Source organism: Penicillium chrysogenum, assembly GCF_028827035.1.
Source record: "Penicillium chrysogenum strain IBT 35668 chromosome Unknown utg000001l_segment0_segment0, whole genome shotgun sequence".
Lineage (NCBI taxonomy): Eukaryota > Fungi > Ascomycota > Eurotiomycetes > Eurotiales > Aspergillaceae > Penicillium > Penicillium chrysogenum.
The window spans coordinates 3,692,038-3,718,086 of record NW_026622749.1 but is presented as its reverse complement, the minus strand read 5'-3'; the positions used below and the strand labels follow the sequence as shown (position 1 = coordinate 3,718,086).

At 48.8% G+C, this 26,049-nt stretch overlaps 9 protein-coding genes across 9 annotated transcripts; 4 read left to right on the top strand and 5 right to left on the bottom strand.

Moving 5' to 3' along the window:
• Positions 1 to 629: 629 nt before the first annotated feature.
• N7489_001482 (beta-catenin-like protein 1) lies at positions 630 to 2,844 on the bottom strand (the record flags this gene model as incomplete). The annotated part of the gene is made up of 10 exons (XM_056707237.1): positions 630 to 712; positions 767 to 884; positions 935 to 1,219; positions 1,270 to 1,784; positions 1,838 to 1,931; positions 1,980 to 2,214; positions 2,265 to 2,371; positions 2,430 to 2,659; positions 2,713 to 2,767; positions 2,818 to 2,844. The coding sequence occupies 10 exons, from the start codon at positions 2,842 to 2,844 to the stop codon at positions 630 to 632; spliced, it is 1,749 nt and encodes a 582-aa protein (XP_056571539.1).
• Positions 2,845 to 3,171: 327 nt separating this feature from the next.
• Positions 3,172 to 3,611, top strand: N7489_001481 (uncharacterized protein; the record flags this gene model as incomplete). Its single annotated transcript, XM_056707236.1, has 3 exons — positions 3,172 to 3,301; positions 3,366 to 3,415; positions 3,483 to 3,611. The coding sequence occupies 3 exons, from the start codon at positions 3,172 to 3,174 to the stop codon at positions 3,609 to 3,611; spliced, it is 309 nt and encodes a 102-aa protein (XP_056571538.1).
• Positions 3,612 to 4,708: 1,097 nt separating this feature from the next.
• On the top strand, positions 4,709 to 7,054 carry N7489_001480 (transcription factor domain-containing protein; the record flags this gene model as incomplete). The annotated part of the gene is made up of 2 exons (XM_056707235.1): positions 4,709 to 5,281; positions 5,336 to 7,054. 2 exons carry the CDS (start codon positions 4,709 to 4,711, stop codon positions 7,052 to 7,054), a joined length of 2,292 nt encoding a protein of 763 aa, XP_056571537.1.
• A 363-nt stretch (positions 7,055 to 7,417) lies between these two features.
• On the bottom strand, positions 7,418 to 14,699 carry N7489_001479 (uncharacterized protein; the record flags this gene model as incomplete). Its single annotated transcript, XM_056707234.1, has 4 exons — positions 7,418 to 8,294; positions 8,397 to 14,227; positions 14,288 to 14,462; positions 14,524 to 14,699. The coding sequence occupies 4 exons, from the start codon at positions 14,697 to 14,699 to the stop codon at positions 7,418 to 7,420; spliced, it is 7,059 nt and encodes a 2,352-aa protein (XP_056571536.1).
• Positions 14,700 to 14,855: 156 nt separating this feature from the next.
• On the bottom strand, positions 14,856 to 15,091 carry N7489_001478 (uncharacterized protein; the record flags this gene model as incomplete). The annotated part of the gene is made up of 2 exons (XM_056707233.1): positions 14,856 to 14,872; positions 14,908 to 15,091. The coding sequence occupies 2 exons, from the start codon at positions 15,089 to 15,091 to the stop codon at positions 14,856 to 14,858; spliced, it is 201 nt and encodes a 66-aa protein (XP_056571535.1).
• Positions 15,092 to 16,143: 1,052 nt separating this feature from the next.
• On the top strand, positions 16,144 to 18,462 carry N7489_001477 (asparagine synthetase B family protein; the record flags this gene model as incomplete). The annotated part of the gene is made up of 6 exons (XM_056707232.1): positions 16,144 to 16,312; positions 16,379 to 16,836; positions 16,890 to 16,973; positions 17,030 to 17,291; positions 17,348 to 17,539; positions 17,603 to 18,462. The coding sequence occupies 6 exons, from the start codon at positions 16,144 to 16,146 to the stop codon at positions 18,460 to 18,462; spliced, it is 2,025 nt and encodes a 674-aa protein (XP_056571534.1).
• A 457-nt stretch (positions 18,463 to 18,919) lies between these two features.
• Positions 18,920 to 20,098, bottom strand: N7489_001476 (uncharacterized protein; the record flags this gene model as incomplete). Its single annotated transcript, XM_056707231.1, has 1 exon — positions 18,920 to 20,098. The coding sequence occupies one exon, from the start codon at positions 20,096 to 20,098 to the stop codon at positions 18,920 to 18,922; it is 1,179 nt and encodes a 392-aa protein (XP_056571533.1).
• Positions 20,099 to 21,424: 1,326 nt separating this feature from the next.
• N7489_001475 (uncharacterized protein) lies at positions 21,425 to 22,201 on the top strand (the record flags this gene model as incomplete). The annotated part of the gene is made up of 1 exon (XM_056707230.1): positions 21,425 to 22,201. The coding sequence occupies one exon, from the start codon at positions 21,425 to 21,427 to the stop codon at positions 22,199 to 22,201; it is 777 nt and encodes a 258-aa protein (XP_056571532.1).
• A 492-nt stretch (positions 22,202 to 22,693) lies between these two features.
• On the bottom strand, positions 22,694 to 24,427 carry N7489_001474 (FAD-binding oxidoreductase; the record flags this gene model as incomplete). The annotated part of the gene is made up of 4 exons (XM_056707229.1): positions 22,694 to 23,329; positions 23,390 to 23,784; positions 23,850 to 24,066; positions 24,173 to 24,427. 4 exons carry the CDS (start codon positions 24,425 to 24,427, stop codon positions 22,694 to 22,696), a joined length of 1,503 nt encoding a protein of 500 aa, XP_056571531.1.
• Positions 24,428 to 26,049: the final 1,622 nt, after the last annotated feature.

Here is a 26,049-nt window from a genome sequence, read left to right as displayed (position 1 = left end):
TGCACGTGATTTTAGTCCCACCGCCCTGGCAATATGGTGGTCGAGGCCGCGCTGGTTCTGAGTGAGCGAGGCAAAAATATGGCAAAGCAGATATGACTTTGAGGTCATAGTGGAGGAGACATCATAATAAACGAGTATAAAAATCAAGTATTTTGACGAACTGGGTTGAGTCGGGGTGGTGGCAGGATCGTCGCAAAGTGGATTTATATCTACCCAAACAACAATATATATGGCGACAAACGCCACCTTCATTATAAAATCTTCTGCTACATATTCACCCTGCACAACGGCCATGACACATGCATCTTCTCATCGAGATCATTGGATGCCACGAGTTTACTCATTATATTTCACTTAACCACAGGTATCTTTCAGTTTGGAGTTGAAATGACATTGGTACCGAGGCGGGAATCTTCCAACACCTTTCTCTGGAAGCACAATTCAAATATTGAGGTCAGCATGCATAAGTGGCTGAATGGCGGGATTGACATCGATGAGAGCAAGATATTCAATCCGAATGGCATACTACATCTTGGTGGAATCTCTGAACGTTGGCTCCACGGTGTAGCCTTTGTGGGTGGAGTTTATTGATAACATTGATATTATGTACATTACTACTCTGACGTTGTTCAAACGAACTGCAAAAGAGTGTTCAGCATGTCCTTCAAGTCCTTATGACCCGGGTCATCCTCTCCAAGACCTTGGATTTGTTCTACTCAAGTTAGCCTCCGAAAATTATCCATGGATAGCGATGCGGGTTACTTACCTTGCAAGGTCCCGCGGATCAGGGACAAATCTTCATCCCGGTCCGCAAGGAGTGAGACAATCTTCCTCTTCGCTCCATCATCTTCGGCAAGAAGCCACGCCAAAATAACATCAATTGTCTAGAGCAGTTAGGAAGGAGCCTTGCCACAGCGCAGAAGAGGAACCGTACCTGTAATGAGAACAGACCCGCGTCGAGCCTCCGCGATAGCCATTCGCCAGCCATAAGTTCTTGCTCCTCTTTGTCAAACGTTCTGCGCTCTTTTTCAATGGCTTGTTCAACGGGCAAAACGCGCGCGGCATACTCGCGTCGGAGGCTGACAAGCTTCTCGATCCTCGCATAGTCCTTCTCCATAAACTTGGCCAAAGTCCGGATACGGGGAGCAGAACCACCAGGCAGAAGACGGAGAAGAGAGGCAAAGATGCCCAAGAAATGTTCAATATTTTGACCCTCTTGCTGGATGAATATTAGCAGACTGCAATTTGAATGCGAGGGAGTGAACTTACCTTCTTCAGGAACATTCCGAAAACTGGCTTCAGGCCAGCAGCCTCGACCAACCTCTCGCAGGCCGCTGCACCTCCCATTCCACCGAAGGCGTGGTCAAGAACCCTCAAAGCACGTGGTTTACTGAACTTGCCTTCCTTGAGCATGATCAGTGCAAGCTCAACCCCTTCAGCCTCCACGAACTTCTCTTTCCCTGTATCTTCCTCGACAAGGCAGATCAGGGCGTCAAACATATTCTCCACATATTCTTCCTCGTCAGAGTCCTTAGCTGGATCGCGTTTGCGGTACGCACTGAGCAGCTGGAGGAGGATGTCGATGCCGTCGAGCTCAATAAACTTCGTGCGATTCTTTGTGGAAGACTGTAAAAGGATTGCCAGTATTTCTGCCGCATATTGCTTGTTTTGGCTGACGACCGCTTCTTTTTGCTGAATACGTGACAGAATCCAAGGCAAGATTGCAGCGTCCTGTCCAATTTTCTCCGCAAGTGATGTCTGAGAGGCCAGGTTTTCCAGTACGCCTGTATTCAATTAGCAAAGCTATTTCCTTTCCTTTGAGAAGTAAAATACCCACCTAAAACATAGTATACCCCAGCCCGATCTGTTTCGGACCCTTCATCGAGTCGGGAGAGATTTTGAGCTAACAATTCGATGAGGTCGGCCTCGATCTAGTCATAGTTTAGCACTTGTTACTGATGTACCATGCCTCGACATACCATTGCATTCACAAGAGCATCCCATTGTTCTTGCTCTGCCTCCACGTCCTCGTCCGTCAATTCACTGATTATCTGGATGACATCAATTGCGATGTCCGCGTTTTCATGTGACAAGAGAGAGGTCAAGGAAGCAACGCATCCCATCTTTGCAAACTCCTCGTATAGGTCGGAATGTTCAGACAGGATTGACAGGCCCTTAATTTCAGTATCCAGGTCCGCCTCGGAAGCCATGAACCTGTAGCACCATTAGTACCAGGTATATACAACTGTTTGGCATGCACCCACTTTTGCGGATCACTCTCAAACTTTGCTCGAAGTTCGGCATTCTTGGAAATCTTCTTCTCGAAGTTCAATGCGAAGCGGCGCACCCACGCAGAGTCGAACTTTTCGGGCTAGATGAGCATACTGTCAGCACCTGGACAAGTATCCCGGGTATAACAAGACCCATACCGCAGCCTCTTCCTCCTGTTCATCGATGTATTCCATTGCTTGGGCTGTCTTGCGCTCCATTCCACCGCCGAAGAAGCGGCCCTCCTCGTCGTCTGGGACGTCCTCCTCGAAGTCTGGAGGGAGTTCGGGTCCAGCTTCACCGTCGTCTATCTCGTCCTCCACCATGGGGGCTTTCCCCTTTGATCTCGCATCCCCACTCGGATCTAGTTTTGCTGATTTATAGACCTCATCTGTGGGTATGGTTAGGACTTGCGACCAGCGCGGTTGCGGGGAAAGGGCGTACTTGGATCTTGGATGGGCTCAAACTTGCGCTTAGCACTCCCTGAGGTGGACGGTTTCTTTGCATGTCAGCCATGGTTTTGATTCAGTAGATACACTTGGGACTCACTTTAAAGAGCTCGTCGACGCTAGTCATGGTTGCTGCGACTAAAACAATTGTTCAGTGGACAATGTGAAGACAACCAATCTCTAAGGTGATGTGGTGTAACAAATGAGATTGACTGTGTAACTGAGACGTCCAAAGCAGCAGTGAATGGAATAAAAATATAAAGGAAAGGCAAGACGACGCAGTCGCATCGTCCTTCACTGCGCGGGCAAAAGAAATACGGTTGCCGATAGGAGCTAAAGACGCAGTGACGCCAAGCGTTCCGAGGCCGCAGATTTCTCGACGTCCGATCATCACTCCAACATCAACATCAACATCAACGAACGTCCTACCTTCATACCCCACATCATATACACAATGGCCCCTAACCAGCGCATCGTTCCCTCCGGCTCTCGGCCCCAGAAGGGCTTCGTCAGCACCCTCTACGACGAGGCCACCAACCCCGAGAACAAGACCATTGTCCGCAGTCTCGTGGTTTTCGGCGTACGTGTTGCCTAATCGACAAATTAAATGCCCAATGTGGTCGACGAAACTGACAATATTTGTTTTAGGCCGGTATCGCGTTCCTCCACTCCAGCTTCGGAGAGTTCCTCCTTCCTCCGTAAGTCGAGCCAACTAAACGTGTTTCATCGAAATCAACCGAATGAACATCATCTAACTTTACCCAGTATGTAAAATCATCACGCCTTCTATACCTCCGACGATACAACTCGGAAACCCCTCTTTTGAACCTGTGGAAGCATATCGGCGTCGGCCAAAGGAAAGCATATGATGCATGGACATCTTTCGCTCGGTAGTTTTTCGCGTGGTAGTTTTTCGATTGGATAATTTGTACAATACTTTATTGGAAGGGCGTGTGATATCCGACATGCTGTGTTTTGTTTTGAGATTCATGAATATCAGGAATTTGCCATTTGCTGGATGTCCAGCCGGGTGGTAAAATGCAATTTCTGTTCCATGGTAATCACCTAGGTACGACTAGCGCCTATGTAGGATTAGAGGAGGCTATACCATACCACGCTTGATGACAACAGAGTCCTCGAAAATCAGATGCAACACTAGATAGGTGGGCACTGCAACAGGTAGAGATCAATGTATACATGTCTGTTTCAAGGCGCCTGTTGTTAAAGCTCATGATATGCTTAATGGCTTGCCCAAATAACAAATCGGGTTCCATGACTCAGTTGGTTAGTGTGGTGCTAATAACACCACAGTCGAGGGTTTTCTTTTCTTTTTTTTCCCTTTCCGCTTTTGGCCCTATAGGAAAGGGCTCAGAACTGCGACGAAATATATGGGATAAGACCGATTCGGAGACTGAAGTCAGCAAGGGTGCACCCCATTCGAGTCGTGCAATGAGTTCTATAGTGTGCAGAATACACATGGATGGGTCAGACAGAATATGCTGGTTGGAGTGGCACCAGTGCTCATATCAACATCACTGTTTTGCGGTTGAAAGATATATTAGCGATATCATTTGCTCCCTTGTTTCTCAAATTATGCTATTAGACGCTTTTGAAGTTTTAGCACTTGGATACTCCGATGTGTGCCATTCGCCTAGTCTACTAAGATACGCATCCTCTCATGTTGATGGAAAGGTCATTGTGAATCCTGGATTTTGCATTGATGGCGTCGGACTAGCTTAATACTATCGTTTTATTGCATTATTCTGTCTTAATACGGCAGTATCAAATGCATATACCATGATACATATTAGGAAAGGCGATCTCCCCAGGGCGCCAAGACCCCGCAAAACGCCCCCACATTGCCCCAGTTCCGAACACCGCCTTCCTACGGCCTTGGCCAACGGCTTATGCCTTTTGACGTCCGCGTGTAACCAAATTACATGTTTGTACTCCCAATCAGGGCCATATGACCACATCGTGCATGATAGGTCATGTCTTCAGCCCCCGGTCTCAAGCGCAAGTTGGAATCTCAGGTGCCGACGGCTAAGCGCCACCATCTTCATGGATACGATCCGCAATCTCCATGGCTACATGAGTCAGAACCAGCCAGGATATGGCGGACACGGGGCAATCCCGGTGTGCAGCACTCGTTGCCCCTATCAAATATGGTATCTGCCGTCCAAGACCTGATAGATCCGGACTTTGACCCGCTCACGGCGATGCTGGACGATGAGCCCCGTTTCTTGAAACCCTTACCGGCTCGCATTGCCCCGGAGGACTTGGAGTTCCTGAGATTCCGTGGTGCCCTCTCGCTTCCGGAGAGTGGATTGCGGGATGAGCTTCTGCGCTGCTACATCCAATGGGTGCACAGTTTCATGCCAGTTTTGAACTTACAAGAGTTCTTACGATGCGTGGCTGAGAATGACCCAGAGGGAAATGTTAGCATCCTCCTATTTCAGGCGGTCATGTTTGTTGGTACGGCGTTCGTCGACCTCAAACATCTGCAGGCTGCCGGCTACTCGACTCGGAAAAGTGCGCGTAATGCGTTCTTTACTCGACTAAGGGTTTGTTTTCCTCCACCCGGCTGTGAGATCATTCAACTAAATCATAATAAATAGTTACTATATTCTCTTGACTGCGAAGAGGATCGCATTGAGATTCTCCAGACACTCCTATTGATGACCTACTGGTCTGATTCTGAGAACAGCCCACAGAGAGACATTTGGGATTGGATTGGAGTCTGTAACACACAAGCACAGTCAATCGGCTTAAACAAAGACCCTGCATCAGGTGAAATTGACACACGGACTCGAAGGCTCCGTTCTCGGCTCTGGTGGTGCCTGTACTCTCGGGATCGCCTGATCGCCATGGGTATGCGCCGCCCGCTCCAGGTTAACGATGGAACGAGCAGTGTCCCAATGCTCAAACTGGATGACTTCGATTTTGAACCTTTCTCTCCGTATGTGGTGGCCAAATTCTATTGCCGCCAACTCCAAGATGTGTCACATCAGAAACGCCTTGCCACCATGTTCATTGAGAAGGTGAAACTTTGTCAATGTATTGGTAGGGTATTATTCGCGCAATATACACCATCCCAGCGCCAATTTGGAGCTACCAACCGGACTACAGTCACCCTTGTTCCTCGACAGGCTTCCGAGTCTGAATTTGCCCGATGCGGCCAGAAACTCGACTCGTGGCTCAGTGCGGTCCCTAAAGATGCACAATTCGTCCCGAAGTCGGGGAAGAATTTCCAAGATGGCGAGGATGTGCTGCTGCTTCACGGTGCCATGCTACGTATGCTCTACCATGCTACCAGCAGCGCACTTCACCGGCCTCGGGCGATTGCTTCAAAAGATCAATCCAAATCGCGTACTGACTGGCGTAACGCTGCCCGTACAAAAATGAACGATGCTGCTGCTGGGATCACCCATATTATTCAAGGATTAAATCACCTCAACCTGACAAGATTCCTACCGCAGTCTGGAGTCACTGTGATTCTCCCAGCCGCTGTGGCGCATTTAACCAACACCATGTCCGATGACCCCGCTGTCCGCGAAAGCAGCGTCGACAATTTTCATCGTTGCATTGAAGTCCTTCACTGTCTTAAGGATATTTATCCAGCTGCCGGTCAAGAGTTCGCCAACATTGAGGCCGCCATCAAAATGCAGGCAGGTGCCTCCAGTACATTCTTCCAGGTCATGGAATACAACCTCGATGCTCCTGCTACATCTTTGGCAACCAGGAAACCAAGCAACGCCAACTCGATCTCTCAACCCCAACCAAATCCACCTGTTACTGTAACCGAGACGCCCAAGGCACGAGAACGAACCCCTTCTACGCAAGATAACATGCATCAAAGAAATTCCAGCAAGGAAACGACACATGAACACCCCCTACCTTTATTTCCCAATGATTTCGACCATTATACCGATCTCGGGGACATAGACAATAATCCTTTCAACTTCCTCTCCATCGACATCGACTCCTTCCCCGATACTCAAACCCCTTCGAATCCAATGAAGCAAAACAACACCGATAAACCCTATATTTCACCACCACCACAAGACCAAGACACTGTGGACTGGGCACAAGAGCTCTTCCAAGACACCGATCTAAATCAGTACAGTAACACAGAAGCCTTTCGCGAGCCTGAAAAGACAACGCCTCCACTGGATCAAGATCAAACGAATGACGATCCATTCTCTTTTACTTTAAATGATAGAGATGACGTTCGCCCAGTACATTCTCGTCATCAGTCAATTAACGAGGCAAGGCCCGAAATCACCGGCGACCTGGATCGGGACTTGGGGTTCCAATCTGAGGATGACATATTCTAGTGTAAATAACAAATTAGGATTAGATTGTCGTGCCTCGATGCACGACTGGTCCGAGGTACTGGATGAACAAACATAAAGAGATAGAGGGCCCAAACGGCTGGTCTTGGTGTTGTGCTTAGTACTCGTATGCTTTATTTTCCATCTGCAGACCGGTCAATTCAAAGAAAAGGAGACAAAAAGCAGAAGTTCATCAATTGGAGAAACTATCTTGGGAATAAAAAAAAAACTGAAATCAAAGCTATCTGTAGGTGGCGACACTCAATGAGCACACGGGCAGTACGCAAATAATCCAGCCAACTCTGGCAATCTCTTCGATTTTGCATTTTGCCCTTTCAGAAGGGATCAAGAAAATCCGTGAATAATTTACTCGAGATATTCGCAGACTGTCTCTTCGCTTGCCAGACTTCCAATCACGTCACTAAAGTATCCAGCAACATAATCCGCAGACCCTCTATCCAGTACCTGATTAGAAATGGTCATGGTGATGGAGAGTGTGCGCCCGTGAGGGACAACAAGCACATTGGCCGTGTTGGACGGCCGATTCGGAAGGCTGTACAGGCCTGTTTCGCAGGCAGATCCATCGAAAGAGCAAGTCGAATCGTCATTGTTGGTGAAGTTCTGGAATCTGATGAAGCTGCCGAACTTTGTTCCAGCCTTCCAGGATGTGCAGTTACGGGTAATTTCGCCAAGTTCAAGATTCTCAACAGACATGGTTTGAATGTGTTGCTGCTGGACCTGTCCAAGGAGGTCAAGTTTGTTCGATCGCGGGGGCAAGTGTACTCGGACAGGGATGATATTGAGACATGGACCGACAATGCGGTCCTCGTGGGAGATTCCAAGTCCTCGACCATGTACGACCTGGCCAAAAACAACATCGTCGGAGGGTCCACCCTCTTCTTCGATCGAGGTAAACAACCGAGAAAGAGTGATCGCCCATGCCAGTTTCACCAACGTTGCCAATGTAATATTGGGCGGAGGAGAGATCGGTAAAGTCTCTGCCATTGCCGTCACCACTTTTGGCTGATCCCGATCGGTGCCCATGTTTGGGCTGCCCATCTCGCTGGCGCTACCCCAATTGCGCAAGTATTTGTTGTTCAAGCTGGTCATTGGGACATTGCCCAGTACTTCCCTCCATGCATTGTATGATTCTGGTATTCTTTTCTCCCAGACATGTCGAATGTGGTCTGAGAATTGAGCGCAAGGTGGAAGCGAATCCCCACTGTATGCAGCACTGAGATCACTGCAGATGATATCCAGTGACACTCCATCGAATAGTGCATGTGGTAATCTCAGAATGAGATACATTCCTTAATCTCTCAAGGTCACGAGCTGTACCTCAAACCCTGGCACGCTATTGATAGGTACGCCCATGGCAAGAGAATCATCTGCACAATGCTTCTCTAGGTTTTCAATATTGGAGTAATGAACGAAGTTGACAGGGACCTTGCGCAAGGTTAGTTGTACAACCGACTTGTCGTCGTTTGTGTAAAACACAGTGCGCAGGACGGAGTGTTTCTCAACGAGCTGATTGCATGCATTTAGTAGATGTTCTTGATTGACTCGCTCAGGCAATGAGATCCAGAGATATCGGCTGTAGAAGTTGTGGAGTGTCATCGTTTGGAATTCAGTGGCTGGCATTGCTTCCACAATGTTATCGGCAATCTCTTGTGGTAGATGACGGGGGAGTTTGTCACGAGGGATTTCGCAACGATGTAATGACTTAATGGTTGATCCAGGTAGCTCACGTCTGAGAGACCGGCTCTTAGAGGCCTGGCTCGCGTCTCCATTATCTGTAGCGCACTTCAAAGACAATCCTGAGAGAGTTTCTTGTGTGAAGATATCCGCCACGGTCAAGCGTATTCCTCTGCGCCTTGCAAGCATGGAGACCTGCATAGCCGAGATTGAATCTCCCCCAAGGCCAAAGAAGTTGCTGTTCATGGGGATTGATTTCGGATCCAGATTGAGAGCTTGGCCAACGATTTCTTGAACTTCCCGGCCATGGACGCTGACAGGAACTTCTTCTGCGGGGATACTCTTGCGTCTCAATTGGTATAATCCAAGTCTCTTCATCGGCCAGCTTGTGGATTGATCCCGGAGAAGACGCCGATTGACTTTGCCCGACAAGCTGAGAGGAACATCGGCAAGCGGTACGAAGAAGGATGGGACCATGTATGCCGGAAGTAGCTCTCTTAGAGATGTTTCCAATGATTCGATCATCGAGTAAAACTGATCTCTCGGTGGACTAATCAATTCCAAATCACCAACCTCCGACGACGGGTCATTCAAGGACTGCCCCCAGTCCTCATCTGTTTGTGGACAGATGAATGCGACCAGGGAGACTCTACTGTTTTGTTCCCGAATTTTGATGCACTCAACAGTAGCGGTTTTGATGGCTGTGCATGAGGAAGTTATGCAATGCTCGACTTCTCCAACTTCAAGTCTCTGCCCGTGCAGCTTTACCTGATCGTCTTTCCTTCCGACAAACTCAAGCGAGCCTTCAGATGTCTGTCGGACGAGGTCTCCAGTTTTGTACATTTTTCCGGAGTGGGAACGGACTTCGTCCAGCCAAGACGGACTGGTAATGAAGACTTCGTTTGTCTTCGCTGGATCGTTGAGATACCCAGAAGAAACCGTTGGACCTTCGACAATCAACTCACCGACTGTGCCGATAGGAACCAGCCGATTGTGATCAGATGGGTCAACTACCCAAGAAACCCCTCCATGGCTTTTACCGATATTGGAATGGTGAGTGTCGGGCAAAATCCGTCCGATGTGAGATATCACAGTACATTCTGCCGGTGCGTACATTCCATATAGTTTCACCCTGTGAGCCCACGTGTCCACAATTTGTGGAGTGAGAGGTTCACCAGCTGACCCCAGGACTTCGAGAGTGGGAACATCAGATGGATCGAACAGGTTAATCACTGAGGGGGTGAGGAGTGCCCAGGTTACTTTGAGATCACCTGCTGCTTTCGCTGGATTTCCCTTTCTTTCCTCCTCATGGGGTACACAGACACACGCTCCTGCCGCAAGGGTAAAAAGAATCTCGCCGATGCTTATGTCGAACGCAAAGGAGGCGAAATGGAGTACGCGACTCTTAGGGCCAAGCATTCCGTATTCACGCATGACAGCTGCGCTTGTGGTGAGAGCACTATGGGGAAGCACAATGCCTTTAGGCAGCCCGGTTGAGCCTGAGCTGAAGACAACGCACGCAGGGGCATCCGGGGTGGTAACTGCAGTCAGTGGCTTGAGCTCAGGCGCTGTGGCCTGTTTACTCACGTTCTGCGCATGGGCTTCGGGGTCGAAGATGATGACTGGAAGTAGAAGATTGCCACTCATGTCGGCATGTTCCTTGGAAGTGACCACAATTCTGGCGTCAATCATGGAGCACATCGTTCTCAACCTCTGCATTGGGTGTGAAAGGTCCAGCAGCACAAAGGCAGCGCCAGTCTTCAAAACTGCCAGCATGATAACTGGAACCCAGGGTGACCTCTCTAAGAAGAGGGGCACAAAGTCACCCTGCTTGACCCCGCTGCCAATCAAATGCTGTGCAAATTGATCAGAGTAATTGTCAAGCTGCCCATACGTCAAGTCCAAATTCTGGGAGTGGATAGCAGGTGTATCAGGTTGACCAATGCATAATTCTTGGATGCGATCATGAATGCAAGTGTTCACACCGTTCGGAAGCGAATGATTCCATTGTCTCAATGTAGCCATATCCTCCGGAGGTACCAGGCTAACAGCTGCGATACATGTTGAATCGGACGTCACAAGCTGCTGGATAACATGTGACATCTGCTTGAGAATGCTATGTCCGGCGGCGGGTGTGAGAATAGCAGGGTCAAACGCTGCCTTCATGGATATTCCACTCTTTTCAGGACGGCATATCAGCACCATCGGATAGCTGGCAAAAGACTTTGCGTTTTCAGATGAGGAGGCTGAGTTGGCTGATGCTTTAAACATATGAGACTCGGTTTGCTCTTCATACGGTTGCACGACGAGTAGATTCTGGAAGTTACAAGCCTCAGCAGCCTCTCTGCCGACCTGTCGAATGCGTGGCAACCCAGTCTGTTCATGAACCATCATGTTGACAAATTGGCCTTGAACCTGCGATAGACCCTCGTGTATGGGTTGGCTCGTCGCGAGTTTGATGCGCACAGGTAGTGTCGCCAAGGTCGGTCCGCTCAGTTGATCGATTCCATCAATGTTCGCGTTGCGACCACTGACAGTGGCTCCAAACACCACATCTTCGCTCCCCGTTTGGTGCCACAGGACAATTGCCCACGCAAGCCGTACGATGGACGAGGTCGTATACTTGGTGGAGAATCCGGTCTCAAGTTGCACGCTATGTTCAAGGACTACCTTGTCGGTCGGGTGTTCAACGCTGAGTGGCCTAGAAGCAATAGCTGGAAAATGCTCCGCCTGGAGGCCAGAGAATTCCTGACGCCAAAAGTCCTCCAGGCTAGTATCACGTTCATGCAGAAGGTGTTGAACGAATGGACTGAATGGCTGCATACGAAGCCCGCCTCCGGCATATGCGCGCTCAACCTGTCCCATTATGAGACCAAGGGACCACTCGTCGAACAAAGAATGATGAATATCCAGACGGAAAGATTCTTTGCTGAGATAAAACTGGATAAGTGGACCGTTACTGATGTCGATTTCTCTCAATTCTTTCCCATCCCCACCACGACTAATATCAGTGACGGTGTTCCACGGCATATCAGTCTTTACGACAACCTGGAAGACACCATCTGGTATTTGCACGATCCTGGTTCGAAGAATTGGATTATGGAGCCAGGCTGACTCCCAGGCATTCTTAAACCTTTCCACGTCAAGCATTTCGGCCAACTGCCAGGTGTAGCGGCCAATGTATGAATGAGGCTGTTGAGCCGTCAGGGCTATCAACCCTTGCTGCATATGCGTGCATGGGTATACGTCCTCAATCTGGTCAATGCCCGTACCGAGCTCTTCCATGACCGCATCCAGAACGGTCTGCGAGTTGTCTATCAACGAAAACGGGGCAAGCATTGCTGTTTGCAAAGGCCTGTGGTCTTTGACCAGCACCGACGCCATGTCCGAAAATGTCGAAAATTTGAAGATATCAGACACCGATATGATAAGCTCTTGTTGACGAAGGCTGGCTGCCATTTTGATCGCTGCAATGGAGTCTCCACCACGCCGAAAGAAGCAGTCGTTGCGCATGATGCTTTCGCTTTTAATACCCAGAGCCTTGGCCCAAGATTGGATAAGAATCCTCTGGTTTTGTGTGGTTGGGGCTTGGTTGCCATTTAAATCAGATGCATCAATATTTCTCTTCTGGTCATCGAGAAGGGCATGTGCAGCTGCTTCCTGTAGCAGAAGACGATTGATTTTTCCTGATGTTGTGAGTGGCATGTGTTGCACAAAGATGAAATCCACTGGAACCATGAATGCCGGCAAGCAATGCAGAAGGTGTCGTCTGAGGGCTACTTTCAGGGCCTCCACTTCTTCCAACTTCTTTGACACCAGTTGAGACGGGCTATCTGACCCTCTAGACGTGTAAAGGCCCAGGAAGGCGAGAAGCTTGACGGAACCATTTCCCTCATTCTTGGCAGTGACGACGGCAATATGTAGGAAACCGGACTCGGCGACTTCGAGGCATGCAGCAATGTGATGCTCAATTGCCGTCAATTCAAGTCGCTGCCCGTGGATTTTCACCTGGTGATCTTTCCTCCCCAGGAAATTCAGAGAACCGTCCAGATTGTAACGCACCAAATCGCCTGTGTGGAAGGCCCGCTTTGAAGAACGGCTCTCGCTGAGCTGCGCGAAAATCCTATTCTTCCATTTTGACGTTGACGTAAACTGCTCCTCAGTTCGCTTCTTGTCGCCTAAATAGCCACGTGCAACAGATGGACCCTCAATGACCAATTCGCCCAGGGCGCCAATTGGTGCCAGTTTGTCGGGTTGGTCAATCGTGACGACCCATAAAGTTGATCCAGAGCCAAAGCCTATGTTGCCTGGGGAGCAGTCTGCTTGGATATCAGATGCCAGAGCTGCTATTCCAGCACTTTCGCTCACCCCGTAGGCATTGAAAAGTCGAACGTGATTCGCCCACGCTGAAATATGGCTATCATTCATAGGCTCTCCTCCAAGAACCAATCCTTGAAGGCTCGGACATAAAGCAGGGTTCAAAGTACTTGCTAACGACGGCGTCAGGCTCGCCAGATTGACAGATTGACGATTTATGAACCCAGAGAGGTCATTGAGACGATCGAGCTCAGAAGGGATGCAAATGCATCCGCCAAACATGAGAGTGATAAGCATGTCGCGGTTGCTCACATCGAATGTGTACGATGCGAACTGTAACATCCTAGTTGCAGGACCGACTTGGAGCGCTTTGCCGTTGGCCATGGCCATTGAGTAAAAGGCAGAATGTTCAGTGGTTATACCTTTCGGCACACCAGTGGTCCCAGAAGTGAAGGTGATGTACATGGCGTTTGATGGCGTTGTTTCCGCTGTGCATGGTGGAGTTTTCTCATCGACAGGTAACGACTCCAGAAGTTCACAGTGCTCCTCCCCAACTGGAATGGCCGTGCCAGCGAAGAATTTAGCAAGTGTACTGTGCCTTGGTGAGGATAGCGCAACCTCTGGAGACAGAGATGAGCATAAGCCGAGGTTGTATTGTATTGGGTTGGAAGGATTGAGAAAGAAATAAGCGCCGCCAGCTTTCAGGACACCCAACAAGGCAACGACTGCCCATTTGGACTTGTCGAAAATAAGGGGGACGAAGATTTCTTGGCAAACCCCAAGGTGTTGAAGCCGTATTGCCAGAGATGAGGACAGGCTATCCAACTCTGCATAGGTAAGTCTTCCATCCCAAGCTGACACAGCAATGGATTCTGGCTGTGTGGCACATTTTTGAGAGATAATGTGATGTATGCACTGTGCGGAAGGTATTCCGCCATCGATTGGGCTGTTCCATCGAGAAATACAGTTGATATCTGCATCACTACATATATCGAGTGATGCAATCAGAGAATCAACGTGGAGTACGATTTCCTCGATGGCCTTTGCAACTGTTGCCGCAATCATTGTAGCGAAGTCCGTTGATATGACCGAGGGTTTGTGGTGGATGCCAATTACAGGGCAATTTGCCTCAGTCTGTTTCGAGAAACATATCGCAAGATCGAACTATATTGAACATGTCAGTATCATATGTTCTTGTTCCTCTATCTCAGGACAAATAATTACCTCTCTGAGGTTACCATGTCTCGCACTGCCATATTTGTCTTCATTTCCCTCATCAATGTAGACAACAGAGTTGGCTCCCAGACCAGCGGTTCTATTTCCCTCGTGTAACTCCACGCGCCGTATGTCGAAGAGGCTTCGTACTGACTGTGAGGGCAAAACGTGGCAGTGGAAGATCCTTCATTTCTAGCTGTCAGCCACCACACAACCCAAGGAGGATGTCACCCTGGAATACATACTCTTTCGTATTCAGGCAGCTAAACAAGACGTCGTTAGAGCCAGTGTAAGATCGCAGCGAGATCGACCATGCAGCTTGAAGAAGTTGCAAGTGACTTTTCTCCTCCTGCTGTAGCCAGTTGGCAAGGGACGTGTTACTTTGGCCTGTGCATGGAAAATTGACTGTGGCTATTTGCATTTCGCTGTCTTGGAAGTCCCGCTGGACCCCGATTTGTGGGGCAAATAACGGCGATATGGATGGGGCAGCCATGGAGAATTTTTTTCAAGATAGAAGTTGTTTGATTGATCACCAACAAGGGAGGTTGAAGGATGTCGAGAAGTGAGTGAGTAATTGTCATCGATCCTTGATGCCTACAGCTGTTTGTTAGCCTACTCAACCCTATTACCTGTCTTGGGTGCTTCTTGCTCCGCAACGAGCGATTTGATACAAACGCCCCTCGTAAGCACTAGATGCGTGGCTAATTCCCGACATGCACTATCTCCCTGCTCTCCGGGATAGGTAAATGCACTGCCTGCACCATGTGGAGTGAATCCTGCGTTCTGAGACATGCATACTACACTGGACTCCATTGAAGATTTCTGACAAGGATTATTTCTTCACAAAATAACCAGAGCGCCTGATCCGGGCATCTTCACGATCCACTAGTCATACATGAAGCCAAGCCGGAGGGTGTCCGCAGTATATGATGCGCTTTTACCCTGCGATGATTTGTCGCCGTGCCATCTTACTACGCCATTTTGTCACTCGATGAGGTGCCAATATGTCGCTTTGCAGTTCAGGGATACTCGTTAGCATTTGAAACGACTGTGGACCCGACCCTGTTGGGCGTCCCGGCACTTTCTTCGAGTATATCTGAGCTGAATGTCGCCAATACGCCAGGATGCATTACTACGTGCCATAACGATCAAAAGCCTCCATCAGCTGAGCCCTAATACTAAGCCTCATGTAACGACTAGTATTACTGACTGGACAGTATTTTTTAGACATGTCAGGCTGTCATGATCTTCGTGGGTCAACGTAATATAAGTCAAGACCCAGTACCAGCCTCACATTACTTCTGCCGTATGGGCTCGAGATGCGAATGTATTTTAGAAAGTGCATCAAGCTTTGGCACCTATTGGCAATAGTTGTATGAGCTATCTAGAAGCTAGTATCTGAAGGAAACCACTTATGACAAAAACATGAAGTTGTGCAAAGTGAGGATGGAACACGTAATCTCACACGATGGACTCGAGATATACATGGAAACTATAGAAGGATCCCACCAATCAAGCACCCAGATGTAGACACACGTCGCTTAAAAGCTCTATGCTGTTGAGAGCTCATCGAAGTTGTCATTGTTGTACTCGGTATTGCAGCATTAGTCTAGAAACACTGCCAGTTCCACAGTCGTAAGTGGTTTAGGGTTACGGGGACGGCGCCCCCCCGAAGCCGGCCGATTTCGGGGGCACGGACCGCCACCCCGCCGGTAATACGAGCATTCCGTAATTAAAACACATACGGTACTAGCCAATACCAGACCAATTCGACAGATCCTCAAGTGAAATTTACCTGTATGATAAAGAGGCCAAGTTACTTTCAGTGAGCTTTGCTTTCCAAATTCTTTCATCTCAATCTCAAAATGTGTGGAATAAGTGCATTTCTGTGTCACCCTGGCAAAGCTAGCTCAAATGAGCAGGCCAATGCCCAAACCCGGCATGTGGTAGACGAATTGGAGCACAGCCTGGACCTTGTCGGCCATCGTGGACCAGATGCTCGTGGGCGTTGGTTTAGTGACGACCACAAAGTTGGTAGGTCTCATCGTTCTCCACTACTGCCTGTTGGGACAAGCATAGATATTGATATCCTCACAATAGGCCTTGGTCATGTTCGACTGTCAATCATTGATCTCAGCCTCAGTGGAAACCAGCCATTTCACGATCAAGACAACAGCATTCACGCAGTTGTCAATGGTGAGCTCTATGACCACGAATATTACCGAGACCAGTTAGCCAGCGAATTCCAGTTCGTGGGAACCAGTGACTGCGAAATCGTCATTGCCTTGTACAAACATTACGGCCTCTCTTTTATTTCCCACTTGAGGGGAGAGTTTGCTTTTGTGCTCTGGGATGCAAACCGCCAGTTACTCATAGCCGCTAGAGACCGCTATGGAATCAAATCACTCTATTACACAGTGGTCCAAGGAAAGTTATTGGTGGCCACAGAGATCAAGTCTTTCTTGGCATTTGGGTTACAGCCGGAATGGTGTGTACGAACATTGCGAGACCAGAGCTGGAGAATTGAATCTCGCACGTTTTTTAAAGGTGTACACAGGGTAAGTTGATCACGATATCTGCCAATTGATGGGCCTCTTCTGAAGCATGACAGGTTCTCCCGGGGCACTATCTGATAAGTCGCCCCAATGAGAGAGAAGAACAAAAGCCATACTGGGATCTTGAGTACCCCGATAAGGTAAGACACCTCGACCTCTTTAATAAGAATTTTCACTAACGATCTATGTTTTCTAGTTATCCCATGATGCGCGATCCGAAGAAGAAATTGTGCAAGGAGTTAGAAAGCGTCTTCTGGAAGCTGTGAAGATTCGCCTGAAGGCAGATGTTCCCGTGGCTATCTACCTCAGTGGCGGAATAGACTCATCATCGGTCGCTGGGATGGTAGCCGATCTCATGAGACAGGGGACAAAGCTAGGCAACGAGTCCAATTCAGTTCCATCGAACATGAAATGCTTTACCGTTCAATTCGATGAAAATAGCGGTGCAGACGAGTCCGGTATGTTCATCCCACCGCATAACAACATCCAGTACTCCGTTGCTGACAAGTTCCAGCAATTGCTCGGCGCACAGCGAATTGGCTAGGTGTCGATATCCATCTCGTTAAAATGGACGAAGAGGCACTCGCGTCACGCTTTGAGGATGCCGTTTGGCACAGTGAAATCCCTCTCCCCGATCTCAACGGAATGGGTCGGTTGGCACTGGCGGAAGCGGTACACGCTCAGGGTATCAAGGTCGTTATCACTGGTGAGTAATCCTTTTTATCAGAAGCGTGATTCTGTTGACGCGCCGTCTCTAATATTCTTACAGGGGAGGGCTCTGATGAGCATTTTGCGGGCTACGACGCGTTCAGAGCCGATTTGCTTAGCGAGCCTGATCATTCATGGCCAGCGCTACAACTCCCGGAGACAGACCGCCAGAAAGCGCTGGCTATGGCTGCGAAACAAGTCAAATACGGTATATTCGGCGAGTACAGTGAGACTGTTCCGGATGCGACGAAGCGCATGCTGAACCACAGCCATGTCACTAGTACCATCGCAAGAGTTGGTAGTTTGCCATTCTCCAATTGGACGACCTCTTACGGGAATGATCTACCGGAGACTAGTCTCATCGAAGGGTTTGACGGCCGTGTCCGTGACAATATAACAAAGCGTTGGCACCCACTTCACACCGCTCAATACCTATTCACGAAGTCTTTCATGCCTCATTTTATCCTGCGGTATAATGGGGATAATATTGACATGGTTAATCAAGTTGAAAGCCGCTGCCCCTTCCTTGATCATCATCTGACCGAATATGTTAACAATGTGCCACCGAGTCTCAAGCTAAAGTACCTCCCGGAAGAAAAGTCCTTCCGTGAAAAGTACATTCTTCGAGAAGCTGTGAAGCCTTACGTCACCGATGAGATTTACAACATCAGCAAGAAAGCCTACATGGGTCCGAGGAAATTCTGGCCTGGCGGACCGTTGCACAGGAAAATCAAGCAGTTGGTCACAAAGGAGAACGTTGAAAGCCTGGGATTTGTGGACTGGAATGCTACGCAAGAAGCCGTTGAAAAAGCTTTCACCAAGCAGGATCCAATGGGACTCCGCCGCACGATTACGGTTGCCCAGTTCATTGTTCTAGGGAAGCGCTTCGGAGTCAAGCCAGCTGGTGCCCTGCCAAACTGAGGGTGTCGCATGATTATATCTATAGTATCTTGCCAGGGAACTGCGTTTCTTTCTCAAAAAAAGAATAGAAAATAAATAAATACAAATGTCATTGTTAAAATGACCTTTTCCTTTAGGAACAATTTCGTACCACATTCAAAAGGCCAGAGGCCTCTGGAAGAGAGTAAGAGAGAAGGCAAAGCAGTAAAACGGAAAACGAAGGCTATGGGCGTCAGTTAATCACCACTTTGATACATATAACGACACTTAGATTGAAAGTAGCCTACCAGAGTAGTACGTCGGTCAGCTTTTACTGGTTTATGCTAATCGATAGGATATGTACACCCTAAGTTCAAGCCATTCGGAACTTAACGTTAGCCTGAATCTAATATTTCAACGCTTCATCATTAAACATTCCCATCTAGCTACATGACACTAAGTACAGACCAGAAGAGAAAACGGACTTATTTCGGGATTCTCACCAGAATGCTGCACACCGCACCTCGATACTTTCCCGAGCTTCCGCATCTATATCCTGACCTTCCAACTCAAATGCACTATGAATGGCCCCCCCAACTCCCAGATTCGACATCTTATTGGTCCCTTCTTGAGGTGCTCTTGCATGCGCTTCCATTTCGTTGTCAAACAGTTGGATTATCAAGACGTCAGAAGGCTGTTGCTCTGAAACGAAGTGCCAGCCATGCGCCCTTTGTTCTTTGTCCCGCGGCCCATAAGCCAGATAGCCATAAGTTTGGCATGTTCCACCTTGAACCTGCCGCTCATTTTCGACGCTCAACTTGGGGGCATTGGGATCGATTATGCGCGATAGATGAGCAGGAATCTGGTGATCCATGGGCTCGAGCTGCTCAGAAGGCACATAATCGCATTCAGGAAAGGAAGCACAGGATGCCAAAGCAAGCGGGTCACGGTGGACTGGCTTCAAGGGCCGCCATATCGAGAAAAGCGCGAATCGAGGTACCCCATCGTCGCTCTCCTTTCCTTGATAATAGTCTTTGAGATCATCCCATTGAACACCAGATTCAAGCAACCGATTCTCCGCTTCAATCACTTGCTCAGCTGCTGAAGTAACTTCGCGATGGTACTTTCGAATATGGTACCTTGCACCCTTAGGGGTAAGATCAAGGTGCACCTTCGGAGCAGGACATATACCATCTGTCGGCGAATTCCCAACAATAGGTGGAAACAGCTCAGACATGTCTTTCTTGACTGCGTCTTGTCCGTTCTGTTCTGTTTGTGTAGCAGAGGCTGGGTCGCCTTCGGTGTACAGTTCGTTCCGAAGGACAGCAGCGGATACCACCACCTTCTTGCATCCCGTCACTTTTTGGACAAGTTCCTGTACTTCTGGAAAATAAATTTCACGAAGTAGATGCTCATCATTCCAACTTCTTCGCTCGTATGGAGCTGCATGCAGGACCGAGTGATGTCGGCGAGCAGTAAACCCATGGACTGAGAGCTTGTATGGTGACTCATCTCCAAGATCTAAAGATGGCTTCATGTCCACGAGAGGCAGTGTGAGGACATCACCAAACTCGGAAAGAGGTGGAAGCAGATACGCTTCTTTGCTTTGAGCTGGCTTAGCCCCTCGGGTCAGGTAGCGGAACTTCCCCCGGTGAAGCGAGGGTGTAATGGAACCCATTGCAAGGCGATGATATTGAGGATGGTAACGATAGAGATGGTATTAAGAAGATGAAGTCTTGAGAAAATCTGATTGAAGAATTTAGACGGAACGCCTACTTAGGCTGTCGACAGTTTTATGTTTGCGTCATAATGCCCCTACATCACACCTAGCTGCCCTGAATCGTGGCTTAGTTGCTGCCCTGCGCTGGTACTTTCTGACCTCCCGACCTCGGCGTGTTTGTGACCGTGTTGAGACAAGGGCCTGTCAAAAATAAAAGAAACCCGTTTTTCCCTATGACCAGACGTAACCACTAAACCCGGTGAACTGTACTCCCGTCTTCCGTATCCGGCCGCTAGGACACCGGTGAGCGCCGATGCTCTTCATTATGTGGACGGAAGTCTTTCTGACTCTCCCATGTTACGTAAAATCTGACATACAGCCTTGGGACTTTCCTATCTGCTTACCGAACGCCACGAAGATCGCTTCGAGAGGTAGTCGTGTCGTATCGAGAGGTCGTCGTACCTGCGGAACCTGACTGCAGGAGGCTATGCACCTGAATCGTACTTAGTGTATGTTATATATTCGAGACCAATTCGAGACCGTCGAACGGTCTGGACTTGGCACCACAAAGGAAGGTTACTGGTGCAGAAATGTGGTTCCGAGATCCACGGGGAGGATCATTGCTGACATGCATAAACGTGCATATATAGGCCCCACAGGCTGGGAGGTACTGGGAGGACCTTGGATTTCCGGCATCTGCCCGACCGATGGGACCCCTGAGACAGAACCTTGGAACTTTATGCATGGTGACCCACTTTATCCCGAAGTTCACCTTGGAAACCTTGATAAGATTTTGATTACCGTAAAGTTATTTCTAGTTTAAAAAAGATCTGAAAGCCTTGAAATTCAATTACGTGGCCCCCACGCGAACGATAATTACAGTATGTATTTGTATGGACTAGTAAGTAGGTCACTTGACCTGATTCAAGCAAGAAGTCCTCCGTATAGGCGTTGGTGTTTTTACAGAGTAGTCTTGGCGACCAGATTGAACAGATCCCGGAATGTCCCGTCTCAACAAAGAAGTTCGGTGTGTTTCCGGCCCTGGGAAAGATCCACAGTAGACATCACCCCTCAATCCTTCGGCATTTCCGGATCGTGAAACGCTCCCAAGTACTTCATTCTGTCATTTTCCGCGACCTTCCAAGCGGAGGCTCCATTTTTCCAGCTTACTGTTGCTTAGAAGCTCTCACCTTTTCGGGGATCTTGAATCTGAGCTGGCTATCTCCGTGCTTTCGATAACACACAATTGTACCACCATTCTCAAACTACGCCAACTTCTTCAACATGGCCCGCATCCTGATCACTGGTTCTACCGACGGCTTTGGCCTCGAGGCTGCCCGTCAACTCGTTGATCGCAAACACGTCGTCTACCTCCATGCACGAAGCCAAGAGCGCGCAGAGGAGGTCAAGACCAAGTGCCCCGGAGCCGCCGGCGTGCTGGTCGCAGACTTGACAAGCGTGGCTGAGACGCGCAAATTGGCCGAGGAGGCAAACGCGATTGGCACCTTCGACGCCATCATTCTTAACGCCGGATTGCTTTACGGTCCCTTCCGGAAGACAGATTATGGCGTGCCAGCCATGCCTTTCGTGAATGTGCTCGCTCCCTATATTCTCTCTTGTCTCCTTGAACAACCTAAGCGTCTAATTTTCATCGCTTCTATTCTTCACAAGGAAGCCAAGACGGACCTGAAGGATATCTTCTGGTTAGAGCGCGGGGAGAAGGAGTTCCAGGATTTCCCCGCATACTGCGACTCGAAGTTCCACGTTATGCTTCTTGCCAATGCGGTGGCTAAGCGATTCAAGGGCACCTCTGTCACTTCTGTGCATCCAGGATATGTTGCTACTAAGCTTGGTGGTTCAGGTGCCACCGATAAGATGGAGGATGGTGTTGAGACATATGTTATGCTCGCCGAAGGTGATTACGATCAAAGTCTCACCGGCGTCTACTTTGTACCTAAAAAGCAGATCGGCGAGCCTCTTCCTGAGACAACCCAGGAGGATCTCCAGGAGACTGTCGTCAAGGCTTGTGAGGATATCACCGGTATTAAGCTCCCAGCTTAAGTCTTGTTCACATGGTTACATAGCTTCAATATATGAAGGACGGAACCCTTTGTAACAAATACTTGAGATTGCATTGATAGAAGAAGGAGGTGTTGTAACAGGACATAAGTAGTGTTGTATCGAAATATCTGGGTCATGGTCAGTCAGATAACTCTAGAACTGTATGAACATCGAGCGAACGAAAAATAAACGCCACGAGGCAACCTTCTACAACCTCGGATTTACCTAAACTGAAGAGCTTTAAATTGACACCACCAGCTATACCACCAAATCAAGATATGACACCAAACCAATGGCCCTGACCATGGCTGGTAAATTGAAGAAATTCAATAGTATATACTCATGCACAACTGATTCTGATATATCTATTTTTAAGGACTTATTCAACAACACGAAAACAAAGGAAAAGAATCAGACCCCTGTAACACCAAGAAATCTAGGAGCAGGCCACATCACAAGGGGAAATCGCACTGAACACTTTCACTCTCATAGTTAAGCAATGGGCCCATAGAAGCTGAACATCCCATTAGGATCATACTTCTTCTTCAAGCTCTGCAACTTGCTCTGTCTCCAGCCCTCACTGCCGTACCACTGCTCCGGGCCCTCATCACCATTGGCATAGTTGACATAGGCAGGGATATGCTCGCGTCCAGTACCCTCGTGCAGAATCTGTCGGAGCTGGTTACCTAACTTGGCGACCTTCTCGTCCAACTCGGGGCCGTCAGGCATGTACGAGATCAAAGGCGCAGTGAGGACATTCTGATCACGGAAGGCGAAGGCGGTGCTCTTCTCATCGATGGCCCTCACACCTTGTGTGGAGTATCCATCAAATGCAAACAGGGATCCATTGAAGATGGAATCACCGCGGATAGCGTCGGAGAAAAGCTCAAAGGCTTTCTTCTGCGCTTGTGGGTTGTATGTCTCAAGGTAAATAGGGAAACGCGGGTTCATGGCTCCAGTTTTCTGGCAGGGTCCGTCGGTCGTGGTGATACCGACCCATTTTGCGAGATCGGTGTAGCTGCCGCTGTGGGCTTCCTTGGTAATGGGGCTCAGGGAGTGGAAGGGGGTAGTGTAGGCGGAGTCGACGGTATTGACGCCTTCTTGGATGATCAGAATTTGGATGACGGGCTAAGGGATATCATTAGACACAGAAACAGAAGGGATTTTAGGGAAGAAAGATAGACTCACGTTGTTAGCATCCGCAGAGGGGACGTTAACCCAGTACGACCAGTTGATCAGATCAGTGGGCTGGGTGCCGTTCTTGAGGAGATGAGTGTTAACAGCCTCGTAGAGCTCCACAACCTTTGAACCGCTGAAGGTGAGAATCTCGATGGCCCAATCCTTGTGTTCGATGTCATAGGTCTTGGAAGTCACAGAGGTGACGATGCCGAAGTTGTGACCGGCTCCTTTGATGGCCCACCAGAGATCTGAGCTGGAGTCAATACTGGTGAGAGTGCCGTTGGCAAGCACAATGTTTGCAGACTCAAACTGGTCACCAATAGTACCGTGGCGGCCCTGAAGCCAGCCGTGGCCACCGCCCAAGGCGGGGCCGATGTAGCCGACACATTCACAGGCACCAGTGACTAATTAGATTAAATTAGTATTGCGCTCTGCTATTTGACGTCGTATAGGGTGGGACTAAACCTACCAGTCTGCTTTCCAGCAGCCCACAGGGTGTCAGTTACCAGCTTAGACTTGGTTCCACCAGCAATGGTAACAGTCTTGCCATCCTCGGCGATCTCCACACCACTGAGCTGGTCCAAGTAGATCTCGATTCCGCTGTCCATTTGTCCCAGGGTGGTCATGGCTCCATGGGCACTATTCCAAGCCAGGAAAGGCAATCCCTTCTTGTTGGCGAATTTTACCTATACAGTGATATTAGCATACTGCTGTTTACTGGCCCGATTGTGTCGTTGGGACCAAGATGCGTTGCCCATGAGCTTGAGAGGAAAATAAGGCATAACAACTTACTGTCTCAACGACATCGTTCTCATTGCCGGGAACGATGACGATATTCACGGTAGGCACCTCCAAGTTGGACCACCGAGTGTTGGCCTTCTCGAACTCATCTGAGCCAGGATAGTAAGCCTTAGCTGAGGGGGATAGCTTCTCGCTGAGCTCTTTATAGTCGGCATCGCGAGACCAAATGGTTCGAGTGCCAGGCAGGCTCTGGCAAGCGGAGGCAACAGCCCACGCGGCCACGGCGGTGACAGCTTTCAAACGCATTTTGACTCAAGAGAAAATCTATATAAGCGCTCGGAGGCAGAATGGAAATATGCAAAAAGAAGATGCAAAGTAAGTACTCGCACACAGCTGGCCGCGGAATCTGAGTCCCTATCCGCCACAAAAGAATTACACGGATAGAGAATTGACGGCTTTGAAGTCCACCACATGTCAAGCAGCGGTCTTATATATGAGTTCCTAGAGGTTAGCTGATCTCCTAGTATCCGACTTCGCCGTCCACTGTCTCAGAAGACGTCAGCCCTAGTGGAAGCTAGGCTTTGGACTGGTGTATATTCAGTGACCGTGTGCTTATGGCGTATCTTCCGATTGAATTTGGCCCCAATTCACTCTTAGCCCCGACATATACGGAGTCGAACTGGACGAATCCGGCAACTGCCTAGCCAATATCCGTATGACGGGGGCGCAGCGGTTTACGTTGTCTATCGACAATACTCCGTACGGCGTACGGGAAATTAGGGCCCACAGCTGGGTGATAGGCGAAGAAAGACGGGCAAGGCCGCTGAATGGCTGACTCTATTTGCCCCGAGCTTACCTCGATCGACTGTAAAGGAACGTTGCGGGCAATCAGCGCGGGTATACTTGAAAAAAGGATCCGCTTACATTATCATTCCAATGTTAAATAAATAGGAATTTAGAAACTAGGATCACTAAAATTTCCCATGTCCCTAATCTTGACAAATATGTCTCAAAATACAGGACTTTAATAGAGAATATAGCTCTGCAGAAGTGATAATGATGAGTTGTAGTCAAAATGTCAATGTCCCGGAAATCTTTTAGGTCATCCGGCAGCCAACTTCGTCCGTGTCCCAAGCCACACACCGGTGAGGAACCCAGGCCTTTAGGTTTGGGCCCCCAAAGTCAAGAGGTTGGCCAATCATCGCTTTGTACATGAACATTGACGTTGTTGATCAGGGGCACAAAAGTATCATGCAGAAACCTGCAAAACGCCGAATAAAATCACCGCAGATACAAATGTATTGTGAGTGCTTGGCTCAGTTGGATTCTGAGGGATCTGGCAAATATATGCCAAGCCAACCCGAGAAATCGACCCTGGAACCGGCAATTATGAGTTCAGCCTCAGTTTCCAAGCCATGTTTTTGCTAGGTTCTCATGCATGCATAGCACTTTCCAAATGCACCATCCCTGCTTTCTCGTTGTTTCCTCGATGCCTGCAAGGCCTTCTTTCTATCCTTCGGCTTGTGCGCCCCACCGTCATCCTGCAGGTAAGCATACAGTGTATAGTAATCCATTACATGTATTAGACTAGGCTATATATGGTAGACTCTACGGAGTAGTGGGGGCTTCCAATTACCCGGCAATGGGTGGCGAAAATCACCTCGGGTCGCTCCCGCGTGATATTTTCGATTAGGTATAGTGGCAATCCACTTTTGCCAAGGTCTGACGCTTACAGAACATTCTCGACTTGATATTAATATCTCTCGTACTAGTAGACTTGTTGGTGACAGACCAAATCGAGCATATTATGATGCCTAAGTTGCCTAGACTCAGGTTGGTTCTGAGATCGGAGATCACATCATCGCTATTCTTCGGCCCTTGGCTCTCTCTGTTTTACCATTTTCCACTTTAGGAAATACGGTCGGTCA